General features: G+C 42.5%; 1 protein-coding gene across 1 annotated transcript; it reads left to right on the top strand.

Annotated features, from left to right (window-relative positions):
• Positions 1 to 3,890: 3,890 nt before the first annotated feature.
• Positions 3,891 to 11,902, top strand: LOC310949116 (netrin-4-like; the record flags this gene model as incomplete). The annotated part of the gene is made up of 10 exons (XM_083916448.1): positions 3,891 to 3,951; positions 4,133 to 4,689; positions 6,811 to 7,083; positions 7,888 to 8,014; positions 8,249 to 8,437; positions 9,245 to 9,452; positions 9,593 to 9,705; positions 9,849 to 9,917; positions 10,994 to 11,167; positions 11,562 to 11,902. 10 exons carry the CDS (start codon positions 3,891 to 3,893, stop codon positions 11,702 to 11,704), a joined length of 1,914 nt encoding a protein of 637 aa, XP_083772574.1. The 3' UTR covers positions 11,705 to 11,902.
• Positions 11,903 to 13,391: the final 1,489 nt, after the last annotated feature.

The raw sequence follows: 13,391 nt of genomic DNA, 5'->3' as shown, positions 1-13,391 counted from the left end.
CTTTTTCTCAGTCATCTGTCGAGTCTTTCCTTTGCAATAAGAGAGCCTGTCAAAGGCGATTTAAAATATAGAGTATAAACTTCCAGTAGTGTCTAGATGGAGGTGGGTCTTTGCTGTACTAAGCTGTATCAAGAGTCTCACTTCTGTCTTAGTATAATTTGAATTACTAACAGTGTTAATGCCAAATGAGTGACATCATGGGAAGAGCTGCATTTCAGCACTAATATTTACATAACACAGACCCCGGTTTCATTTTTGTGTCATTTCAGATGAAACCATATGATAAAATGCGGGTGAGGGAATGTTATGGCTAGGAACAAGCAGACAGATAGAAGTGATAAACGTCATTATGAAAATGGACGGAAGGTGTTTGTAACCTTCTCTTAAATGTCTTTTAGCCTGTGGGCAAGGCACCTTTGCCTGGAGCATGTCTGGCTTTTTGTCTGGCTTTTACAGGAGCGAAGACGGATAACTTGCAAGAATTGAGACGGTTCAGTGAGCTGAAGGTACTAGGTGACATGGCAGCAGGAGGGGGTGGGGGGGCACCATATCCTTTTACAGTCTGGAAATAAAGCAGGCCAGCGGTGGTGGAACAGCCCCGTCTGTCATCTTATTGGGCTATTAGATGACGAGGTCCAGCACCAGACTGTAGCAGGCAGGGAGGTTATTTAACATGAGGAGTATTTCATCCCCATATTTCATGTGTTATTGAACTAACCTCTCGCTGTAATGTCGGGCATTATTCATAACTGCACTTATCTGCAGTAACTCCATGTACAGTAGATACACAAGCCTGGGGTTGATTAATTATACAGCAAAACTGGGATAACCACGTTTGAGCTTTTTAATGGAATAAGAGAACAGTGTTGTTTCTCAAAGGTGCTCCACTCGAAATATTGAACGACATGACTCTGGAAGTGACTGCACCCCAACAAAGAGTCAAGCACATTTCAGACTAGAGGTGCTGCTATAAAAATATAATATTATAAATATTTACCCCTTTTTACAGTTTTTGTGCTAAGCTAACCAGCTGCTGGCTGTAGCACATTTACACTACGTAGGCTACAGAAATGAGAGCGGTATTAATCTTCTCATTTGTAACACTCTGCGAGAAAGCGGATAAGCGCATTTCCCAAAACACTATTCCTTTAATGTGTACGTCGTGTAACAAAGAAAAACGACAAACAGCTGGAGTTAAAGAGAGTAAAGGAATATGTTTGTCATGTGCGTTGCTTTCATCCTGCCTGGGGAATACACCACAGACATCCTTCCTCTGCAACATTTTTCCCGGTGACTCCTGAGATTTGAGGATTGAAAAACATGCAAGAGATGTACAAAGAGAACAGCTCAAGGTGCATCACCCCTTACCCCGGCGGATCATCTAGAGACAACCAAAATAACCCATGCAAATCTAAAAACACACAGACATGAACCTTGTCCCCTTTAAACAGAAGAGGCCGTCATTGTGACGAGAGTAGCAGTATTCAAGGAATGTCCTGATCCGGGATGCCTTTAGGGAAGAGACTGAGAATGCTCATGCCCCCCCCCTCTTCTCCTCTAACGTATAAACACACATGAGACAATGATTCATATGACAGGTTACTCCTGACCTCATGTATTCACAGATATGATGCATATTCTCAATGACACTGTTCCTTTTTCATCTTCACTCATCAGTCTGTCCTGTCTTTGGCTGTCTACTTTAAACTTTAAAATTGTTACATCATATATCAAATGATTATGATACATTTTGCCACTGGCAAAACTACCTGTAGTATCATATTTTCTTGAAATGTCTCTTTTGATTCAATGAGGTGATATCACTGTTTAAAGTGAAATTCCGGTGTAAAATCCCTCCAGGCTCTTTTTAGACAAATACACTCATCAAATAAGCCATTGAGACACTTTTTTTCGTGCATGAACAACTAATGGAGAAATCTGTGACAGTCGCTAACAGCCAAATGCAGCTTACGTGGATAAGCTCGGGTGGCGAGTTGAACGCATTAAATGTTTTTTTTTTAAACACTAACACTGCTCCAAATAAAACCAAACATCTGCAGTGGCATGATAAGAGTCCTTACATATTAATCGAAGCATAGTATGTGACATCAGAGTTTATTAAAAGAGTGTTTTGAAAGACTTACCAACTAGTCCGGTAGCAGCTCCTCTCGTAATAAAGTCCATTCAAGTAGATTTAAAATGCAATCCAAAAAAGGAAGGAGCCCATTGATGATTTATTCCAGCGAAACAGGTGTCTTGTGGTTTGATAGTTTTGTGAAATATAAGTTAATAATAGATGGTAAAAGGTTTGGAAGTCCAACAGCATCTCTCCTGCAGCGCCAAAAAATTACGCAGATGTCAGGGGGCAGGGGTCAGGGGGAGTGTGTTGCAACTTGAAGTGAAGAGAGACAGAATGCTTCGTGTTTGTATCTTTCCCGGCTGCGAAAAAAAAATAAAAGCTGACAACCCAGAAACTTTTCAGAGGCTGCCATTGCGGTAGGATGACCGTGCTCTGATAAACCAGTGGCTTATTGTTTTGAGTCTTGACATTGAGACGACGATGGAGACGCTTAGGCAGAGGGATTACCGTGTCTGCCACAAACCACAACGTTTACATGTTTTCCTGGAATAAATCATCAATGGGCTTCTTCCTTTTGGATTGCATTTGGTAATTGACTTGAATGGACTTTACTACAAGAGGAGCTGGTACCGGGTCTTTCAAAACACTCTTTTAATAAACGCTGATATCACTAACTACGTTGTTGGTGCTTTGGTTATTGTGTAAGGACTCTTCTCATGCTACTGCAGACGTTTGGTGTTATTTGGAGAAATGGTCTAAAAAGACGTTTTAATGCCTTCACCGTACTGCCCCGAGCTAATCAGTGTTAGCCTCATTTAGCTGTTAGCATCTGTCCCAGATTTTTCCGTTAGTTGTCCGTGCATGGAAAAAATTGTCTCGAAGGCTTATTTGATGAGTGTATTTGCCCAAAAAGAGCCTGGGGTGATTTTCACCGGAATTTCACTTTTAAGTTTTGGTCTGCAACTTGAAGATTATTGGGGTCAAGGGTTGCGCGACCCCTCAGGTCCAGGGTTGTTGTCTGTCTGAGGAGGCAGGTAAAGCGTGGTTAATGAGTGGCAGTTAGAAGCAAGTGGTGATATGTGGCAGGAATGCAACACAATGATTACTCGTCGGTCAGCGTTTGAGTGCCCGGTTGGTTTGTGGAGGCACTCTAAATGTCACTTATTGTTTTGAACCTGTGCTCTTCTACTCGGAATCTGATGACAACTACCTTATTTCATTATAGGTTTTTACTGAGGAATGCAGAGCAGGAATGCTGCTCTAGGGTCAAATAATCATTTATTAGTTTGAGGCTAGATGATTGTTCATAAATGGGGAAAATATGGATGGATTACAAAGTGTCACATAATCTCAATCAAAACATCCACTTTAAAATATGTATGCCAACAAGTCTTCCAGAGATGGTTTTGCGCCTTCTAAAAAGCCTGATTTTAGGGACCGGCGTGGGCGGCGTCCGGGAGAAGAAAGGAACAGGAGGGCGGTACTTACCTCTTCATATTCCCAAATGTCAATGAACTCTCTGCAGCGAGTTGAACCCTGAAGTGCGTGGGCTGGAATAATGTAAGGATAAAGAGTGCAGAGCACTCAGACACTGCGAGTTAAGTCTAACACGCCACACCATGACAGACAGAAACAAATCCACGCTCAAGTCCGGAGTTGAGTTTCTTGATTTGTGTTGTCAGTAGTTATTTTATATCGAAAAAGGAACATGTTGGATTATTGACGACCCGATATCCTTGGATCAAACTGTTGAGGGCGCGCTCCTATTGCGGAATACACGACAGGTGACTTCAAGAACAACTGCTTCAGGATGAGACTGTGGACTTTACTTGTCACTATCCAGGTGTGCGCATCCTCTCCCCTGTCAGTCGGTGAGTCTGAACTTTTACGCACGCACTTCATGAAGACGTGAATGATTTGGGAAACGTCGTAGGTTATTTCCCAAGTGCGCATATTTGAAGTAAGGGAATTTTGTAGCTGTACAACTTCAGTTCATCGTCTCTAACTTTCTCTCATATTATACTAAAATTAAAAACACCTTTCTTTTAACAGAAACGTCTAAATCCAAAGGTTCAGCTTTGGAGAGCCGCTGCTCCGGCCGAGCCTGCAACCCCCGCATGGGCAACTTGGCCCAGGGCAGAGTGCTGAGAACCCAGTCAGTCTGCGGAACTAACTCCTCGGAGCCCTACTGCGTCTACAAAGAGACAGCTTCCCCCCGTAGCAGAGAGTCCTGCTCGGCAGCAAAGTGCAGCAAGTGCAACTCCGCTCTCCCCAGCCAAGCGCACCCTCCCTCCGCCATGAGTGACTCCTCTTTCCGCTATCCTGACACTTGGTGGCAGTCTGCGCAGGGGGTGAAGGGGGAGACGCTCCAGCTCGACCTGGAGACGGAGTTCCTCCTCACCCATCTCATCCTGGTGTTCCGCTCACCCCGCCCCGCCGCCATGGTGCTGGAGCGCTCCCAAGACCACGGGCACACATGGAGGGCCCTCAGGTATTTTGCCAGAGACTGTGAGGAGGTGTTTGGCCTGGCAGAGGGGTCCCCAGTCGGGCGGAGTGGAGCAACTTGCACCTCCAAGTATTCAGGAGCTTTCCCTTGTACCAGAGGAGAGGTGAGGACAGTGGCTGGTCTAGAAACATGTGGGGAGTGATTTTGACAATGTGGAATGGGATGGGTGTGGTTTGGGACCAAATAAATATACGTGCTTCCGCAGGTAAATGCAAAAAATATTATAACTTATAACTAACAACATGTTTTTTTACTGAGTAAATTTACTGAATATATAGGTGAGGTGGGCATCATCAGTGTCTGCACATTTACTCAAAGAGAAAGGTCTGCTCCGAATATCCTTTATGTGACATTTTTCCTATACACCACACAAAGCTGTTCATGTCTATAAAACACTGACAGCTGTTGTGCATTTGGATAGCCTATAATTTTATTAAAAGTAGCTAAATGCTTTATTTCAACAACAGAATTAGAAAAACTGATACTCAATATGATCATATTGTCACAATATGATTCCACAGAAAGTTTGCGGACAATAATATAGAATTGCCTGCCAGCAGTATTTTCACTGGCATGAAACTCATGAAAAATACACTAATAATAGCTAGAATCTGGTACAAAGCATCTTTTTACACTATGTAACCAATACATATTGTACATGGTCCCTAAAAGAAATAAAAAAAAAAAACTAAACTAATAAGTAATCTTTGAGATGTGAGGATAAAAAAAAACAACGATTCAATATTGGATCTTGATTTTATTTCTGAGATCTGGGAGTGACCACATACATTTTTGCTGCCAGTCATTCACCAGGCACTTTCCAGCAACAATGCTCCACCATCTGCTCTGCTTTTGTTGTCCATTTATTGACACAGGGATGCACTATAAGCTGATATCACACAACCCACTGAACAAGCAGTTGCTTTGTAAACTGACCTCGTCTGATGGGCTGCTGGAGACCTTTTTATGTACCTTCTAAGCCGCAAACTGCTTTGCTAGAATATCAATGTTCACTTTTACCTCTGATGCTCCTATAAAGCATTTTTTGGAGCTGCTGCATCATCACAGGGAGGTTTGGGCCACATAATCAGCTCTGGTTAATTCATGAGCAGACCGATCATTCACACAGATGGTGTCAAAAAGAGACTCTAATTGGTTACTAAAGATTTGTTTTACTCTAAAGAGTCTCAGACCGCGTTGGGAGGTTCTGGTTGAATGTCTGAATGAATATATGGCTTTGTCTGATCTGATCTCATAATTGCAGTGTATTTGCAACAAGTATGTGTCTTGCTACAGTATGTCAGCTCCCTTGTGTAAGCCCCTCACCCTTTATAATTAGTGTCTCTGTCGCTCAACATGCAAAGACATCTCCAAAATGTTGTGAAAATGTAGTGTCAGTAATAAAATAACACTACAGACATCATATATTTTGTTTAAACTATATGCTTGTAGTAATGAGTTAAAGTATAAATATGGCCTTTCTTAATGCAAATCAGCACCAGCTTATTTGTCAAGTGTAATAATTATACAGTAAAACCAGATGACGTTGTTGACGTCTGTACTGTATCACTAACCACATGATGTCATAGTACAAAATATATTCATTATGATACAGCATTAAGTCTTTTGTGCACAGTCAAAAGAGACGTTTCAGACTGTATTAAATATGATACAAGATTGTTGACTATAAAATTAAAATGGCATAAAAACTTTTTTCATTTTAGTAAAGGTTACAATGTTGGTTCTTGGAGGCAATGACTTAAAAATACCCAGTTAAATTCAAGATAAAAGTTAGCAGAAGTTTCTTTTCAAAATATAGTAACACACACAATTTGATTAAAAAAAAAAGAGGGTACTGAAGATAATGTTTGTCCAGATTTATAGATTTTTAGTTAGATAGATTTAAGTTAATTTTAGGCAGAGAGGATGTATCTGAAAGATCAACAAAACTTTACGAGGCAGAACAAGAACATTTGTCCATGTTTACATTGGAGCTAGTCTGATTTTCCTGGAATAGCAGCTATTTGAGGGGGCATGAAAGGCGAACCAGATTCATGCCTGTTTTATATTTGGTGGACCAAGAAAAAAGGAGAAAACTGACTTAATTTATGTTCTCGTCATGGCCTGTCAGTGTGTCTACGGTCAGTTTTTTCACTTGTTAGAGCAGCTTTTACAACAGGAATAACAGATCTTGAGACATTTTCTCCTCTGCTTCATTCTCCAGGTGATCTATCGAGCGTTGTCACCCTGGCACTTAGTGGATCCGTATGGCCCAGGTGTACAGGACCAGCTCATGATCACCAACCTCAGAGTCCGACTGCTGCGGCGCCAGCAGTGTCCCTGCCAGGCCAAACATCCTGGTGCCACTGTTCTCCCCACAGACCACTATGCCATCTATGATTTTATTGTCAAAGGCAGTTGCCTTTGCAATGGACATGCTGACCATTGTGTACCAGCTGGGGGCTACCGACCCAGCCAACAGAAGACCAACAACATGGTGAGTGATTTTGAGCTGAATTTTGTGAACATACAGCGTGCAGATGCGCAAGTCTCCACCAAGGAAAATCTCTTGCTCTACTGTTTTGAAAACGCACTAGATGTTGTGTCACACTGAAGTCTGCCAATAGCTTCATCTTGTCTTCATTTTTATTTGTTTTTGTGGTGAGATTCTGAATAGAGGGTTTTGGGTTTTGTTCCCACCACTCCCTTGTTACTCAGCTGTGCGCTGGTATGCGCTGCTGAAGCTGAAGGCTGCAGTGAAGGCCACAGTTTTACCCACCATTACAGAGATTTAAGGATGTGGAAACATTAATTATGGTATTCAAGCTAATGCTTTAACACCCCGCAGTCTCTATCATTTTATTCTCTTTGCTGTAAATGGAAAATAGAACCGCTAGCTTATTGCCAACATGATCTAAGGGGGTGTAGACATATCACAAAGGCTGTAATATTCTGCACAGTGTGTAACCAGTGTGCATGTAGCTGTTGCAATACTTAAGAAGTATAACGCACATCATATGTAGATGCAAGGCAAAGAGTAACGCCTGCACACTGACTACAGACCACAAACTTCTTTAGATGGATAATGTTTTGGAGCTCAGATCTTTGTTGGGCCAAAATGTTTTAAAATTGTCTCCACACCCATAGATTGTATACACCAATAGGATGATGACAACCACCCAGCCTGCCCAGGGTGACAAACATTAGAGAACAGTAACCATTGTGTCAGAAGAGAAGATTTCAACAAGGTTTTAGATACAATAAAAAGAATATGTTTCTTTCTGTGGTGTTTTCCTGGCAGGTCCATGGCAAGTGTGTCTGTAGACATAACACAGCCGGTGACCACTGCGAGCGCTGTGCACCTCTCTACAATGACCAACCCTGGCAGGCTGCCAATGGCATCATAGGGACACCGCATGAGTGCCAGAGTGAGTGATGGGGCAAGAGAGTCATATGCAGAATAGGACACTCAGCATGTAGACGTAAAATGAATATAGTCCCATAAATCACATGTAACCTGCTCATGCATGATGAATAACAGAGCAGTTCCTCTTTTTTAATGTCAGCTACTGTAAAAGTTATCACTGCCATCACCAGGGCTTTAAGAGTTCAGCCGAGCTAAGAAACAACGTTTATGATTGTACATGTCCATCTAACCCTAGAGTGCAAGTGTAATGGTCATGCCAAGAGCTGTCACTTCAGTCGTGGGTTGTGGCTGGCAACAGGATGGCGGAGTGGTGGCGTGTGTGACGACTGCCTCCACAACACAGAGGGCCGTCACTGCCAGAACTGTAAGAAGGGCTTCTTCAGAGACCCCAGACGACCAAAAACTGCCCCGGACTCTTGCAAAGGTAAGGACCATAAATGTTTTTCTTCACAGTGTACCTTTCTCCCCCCTTGAACTATAACTCTGTCTGGTTGAATGTCAGCAGAGAATTCCAATTAAGAGGGGGAGCGTTTGATATTTTGAGGGCAGTAATGGAAATTAGATTTTTCTTTTGACCCTCCAGATAAAAGCAGATTGATCTCTTTGATAAGGGCATTTTGCCTCAGCACCTTTCTGAGTCACTGCCTTGATGAGATAGTAAGATGACTCTAGTCTGCTCCTTAACAGGGATGATGGAGACCGCACTGTTTTGGAATGTGACTGTAATTGCAAACAATGGAGGAATTTCCCATGGACCATGCAAGCACATTTTTCCCATTCTTGCTCCCCCTGCACCAAGCATGCTGGAGCTTTTTTTAAGAACAAACATGCCCTTTTTGGAAACAGATGAAGCAAGTCCGTAACAAAAATCTATCTGTCATCAACAAGCGACCATCAGGCGGCAGGTCTGACAGTGAAGAGAGAGTGATTTACCGTTTGTTTTTTCTGCAGCTGCTTAAAGCATGTTGAGCACACACTCCCGGCTTGTTGCTTGCTACAGGGGGATGATAAAATACAGTTAACTTTTATATTGCCATGGGTGTTGACTGTGTACACTCTAAATGTGTTTGTTTGTGCATCTACAAGTGTGTTTGTCCTTTGCATACATGCAGGCTCATGATGTATACTGAGTGCTTCTAGGCCTGTACCAGAAAAGGAGACATGTCTTTTGACCTACAAACGGAAATGTTAACATGCACTCCTCTTGTTCTGTCACCCTTCTCTTCTGCAGCCTGTTCCTGCCACCCTGTAGGCTCTGTCCTCTCAGCAGAGAGCACTCTCTGTAGCCCTAGCAGTGGGGAGTGCACTTGTAAGCCCGGTGTCGGAGGCCCCCGCTGTGACAGCTGCATGCTGGGATACTGGGGGCTTCATGAATACGGATGCCGTCTGTGTGACTGCACAGGGGACTGTGACCCCTTCACCGGTGACTGCATATACGGGTGAGAGCCAAGACTTAATACCATATCCATATGTATTTGTTCTTGGATTAAGTGATGTATGGTGTAGAGGTGGAGTGCATTCTGCATGATTAACACTGAGTGGAGCCCTGCCTCTGACTGGTTTTACCTCTGCGGCACAGCTCAGATGTGGAGGTCTCCTATACAGCCACCGGCCACATGGGACACAGCAGCAATAATAGTGAGACGGCACTCTTTACGGTAGAGGAGCTTTTCTCTGCACTGCACCACTCTGGTGAGTCACAGGTCACATCACACGTAATGCACTGCACACTCATCAGCCCACACAGATTAAATGTAGCTGTTTTGATCTTGAAATCTATACATCATGATGAAGTGATTAATATGAATTTTATGGCTTATGTTTCATTTTTCCAGAGAAATGTGAGTGTGTAGAAGTAACCCTTGACAGCCCTAAACTCTTCTGTGCTGCGGAGTATGACTATGGTAAGTGCTATTTCACAGAGGGAGTCAGAGATTCAGTATTATGTGAGCCAATCATGGCAGTGAAGGAGCGCAAGACTATTCAACACCATATGAAGTCTGTGGTTGCTTGAAACCAATCAGATCTGCTTATAATAAATACCAAATGTTGATTGTTCCACTTGGTGATTCCTTAAAGGTGCCCGTGGAGATTTCTTGTAAACAAACACATTTTCATTCATTTATTTAAACTTTAATTATACTCAAGAGATCATTGAGGGGCATCCTCATGTACAAGTCAGTTACAAAGACAAAGAAAAACTAATCAACACAGAAAAGAAGCAATACCATCATAAAAGTAATAAAGAAAGAAAAGAAAATAGAAATAGAAAAAAAAATATTCGACAGATGAATATGGATGGTTAAGATGTAAAATAAAATACAATTATGTAAAAAGCATATGATAATTGCAATAATTAGAGAAATAATTAGTAGATAATTTGATAGATAATTAAAATGTAAAACAAAATACAGCTTACTAACTACATTTACACTTTCTCCATCATAAAACAAATTTGAAACCTGTGATGTTTACAATCATGTTTACTTGCTTCCTCACCCCTGCCTATGCTGGCACACTGGCATGTTTCAAATATTGCTCCATAGCACTACTAGTGCTTGGAAACAACACAGGGTGCCTTTAAAGAAAAGTAGTATTGCACCTCAAAGTCAAAACTGATGCAGCAGAGGCCAAGATATCTGACTATCCACAGCCTGGATCAAGACTGGATCCTACAGATCCCATGTTGCAACTCGATTGCATCTTTTCACTAGACTTTCCCCGACCCACATCTTTTTCAATGCAATGCCCCAGTGTAATGCAGGCTGTGTGTCAAAATGCGCAGTCTCCAAAACCGAAGCTGAGAAACAAAATCCTGAAGACATCACTTCTTTTGTAGGTTGTTTTCCTACTTCTAAAACTCCTCCAGGGCCACAGAAGACATTTTATGACTGTTTTGGTGGAGTTATCTTTTAATCTTCGAAATGTGTCTATGGTGCAAAATAATAAAAGTTGGTAACGTTTGTGTTTGCCCTGACAGTCCTGGTGGTGAAGGTAATGTCCGCTCATGATAAAGGCTCCCATGCAGAGGTGGGGGTCAAGGTCAAGAAAGTATTGTACCAGAACCCTCAGATGAAGATTCAGAGGGGAAGCGACACTCTTTACCCAGAGTCCTGGACCACCCAGGGCTGTACCTGTCCCATCCTCAACCCAGGTCAGCTGCGGCCACTTCCAACGAAAACCTTTATTGCTCACAATGCAGATGTTTATTAATCTGCCAGCTTTTTGCTGAATAGAGGATCTTTGTCTTTGTTCATAGAGGCTTTGAGTGGGGGCCAGCATCCTCGCGTCACTCATTTAGATTGGACATTTACAGCTCAAAGATTAGAGCAACCTCTCTGTTATGAGACTATTTCACATCTAACACTTTCACAGTAATCATTTCTGGCATCAAAAATCCAGACCAGCCACAGCAGCACAGTATTTGATTATAGTTATATAATGATGTGTGCTCTTTTTACACAAGGTGATGTTTTTTCTCCTGTGCACTTTAGTTCTCAGTAGACTTTAAATACACTTAGGCTAATGCTCTGCTCTCTCTTCTCCAGGATCAGAGTATGTAGTGGCTGGTCATGAGGACTGGAAGACCGGCCGACTGCTGATCAACACCAAGAGCCTGGTTAAACCGTGGAAGTCAACCCTTGGACGCAAAATCCTGCACATCCTCAGAAAAGACTGTGTCCGCCGGTAGGGCATCGCCAAGAACTGCAGCAGACAGATGGACGGAGAAGCGGAGGATGATCCGATGTGACTGTTTGAAAGAGGCATTGCTTGGACACTAAAACGAAAGCACCCCATGCCTACTACAGGGATTTCACCGTTTTTTTCTATCCACACCCCCAAGAAATAACTACAATGCCACAGTGCCCGATGTTCAGAACATCGTATAGCAGCCAACAACTTTTTTTCTATGTAAAGATATAGTGGAGTAATGGCATCCTGAGCAGAGAATGGAGCCCCTCTCCCTCTGTGTGTTGTAATCTGAGCTTCTCTGTTGTTTGTTGTGATAAATGGTCCAGCTGCACGTGCATGTTAGTGCATGTGGCCGTGAAAAACCATTGGTATTTCACATATTGGGATGAGAGTCGCGTGGCGGCGATCCCAACCCACATTTTGTCAGTATTTCATGTAGAGAACATTTAACCTGTGGTAGAAATGAGCATATACCTCACCAGACTACAGTCACTTAAGCGTCAAAGAGAATAGAGCCAGCCATAAAGACTGTCATCAAAGACAGACAAATACAAAGCTGATGTTGGAATTCCAGATACTGCAGATAAATCATGAATGAAGGCAAAACCAGAATGTGTGCAAGTGTGGGTTTTGTGCATTTGCTTGAAGTCCTTGGCAGGGAGTCTGGGACTGTGCAGGTCAGAACAAGTAGGATGAGGAGAGAGGATGAAAAAAACATTAAAGGAATCAGGCGGCTTAATCTGAGCAGCTCTGCTTTGCTCAGACAAACTTGCCCGCCTGCTGTCTGACAAGAGCAAATCACACTCTGCTTCACCCTCTCAGGTCTGGAGTACATGCAACTAACTAAAACACTTGGGATTGACTTTGCTCTTACAGCTGGTTCGGTTACAAGAGTTGGTCATTGTTAGCTTGCTTCAATCAGACTTCAGAGTTTCTATGAAGATTTTCTGCTATCCTCATATGACCTGCTTCTACATGAGGATGATTCCCTCGAGAGGGCCTCTCCGAACCCTACCCTGACGGAGCCAGTGTGTTTGTGTCTTAACATATGCTCCTCTTTTTGGCCTGTGACTCCTGCTTCCCCAAAATAAATATGTATTAAAAGCCTGACTATTTATTAACATCACAGTGTATCGGATCCAGAGTCCACAGGCTGTTTTCCAGCCATGCCCGGTTAAGAATAGGTCTGGTCCGCTTTCTCCAAGGAGAAAGACAAACTCTGACAGGAGACATGATGCATTCCTAGGACATGACATCACCGCCCATGTCCTTGTCCCAACGACTTTACCAAAAATGAGAAAAATGGGCTGGATATTTTCTTGTAAAGGACAAAGTGGTGACGTAGGATGCATTCATTTACTCTGCTGTAGGTGTGATATTTATCATGCTATTTCTTAGGCTTTTTCCATATAAACTGCATAAACTACACATCAGTGTTCTCTTTCTTAATGCTTCTGGGAACTGTTTCCTTCCATGGAGGCATTATGCTGAAGCATGAGGCTATAAATAGCCTGATGTGTCTTCCTGTAATATCTTCACTAATACAGATGGCTGACGGATGTTTGACCCATGTTTTAGTACCACCCTCCTTTGGTTAAAAGAGAGAAATACACCCTAACATCATTAGATATTGTTAATGTAATTAAGTATGCTAAACTATTAAGCATGTATAAATATGCACACGG

The sequence above is a fragment of the Echiichthys vipera genome (assembly GCF_963691815.1).
Source record: "Echiichthys vipera genome assembly, chromosome: 7".
Lineage (NCBI taxonomy): Eukaryota > Metazoa > Chordata > Actinopteri > Perciformes > Trachinidae > Echiichthys > Echiichthys vipera.
This window is presented reverse-complemented; position numbering and strand designations above follow the sequence as displayed.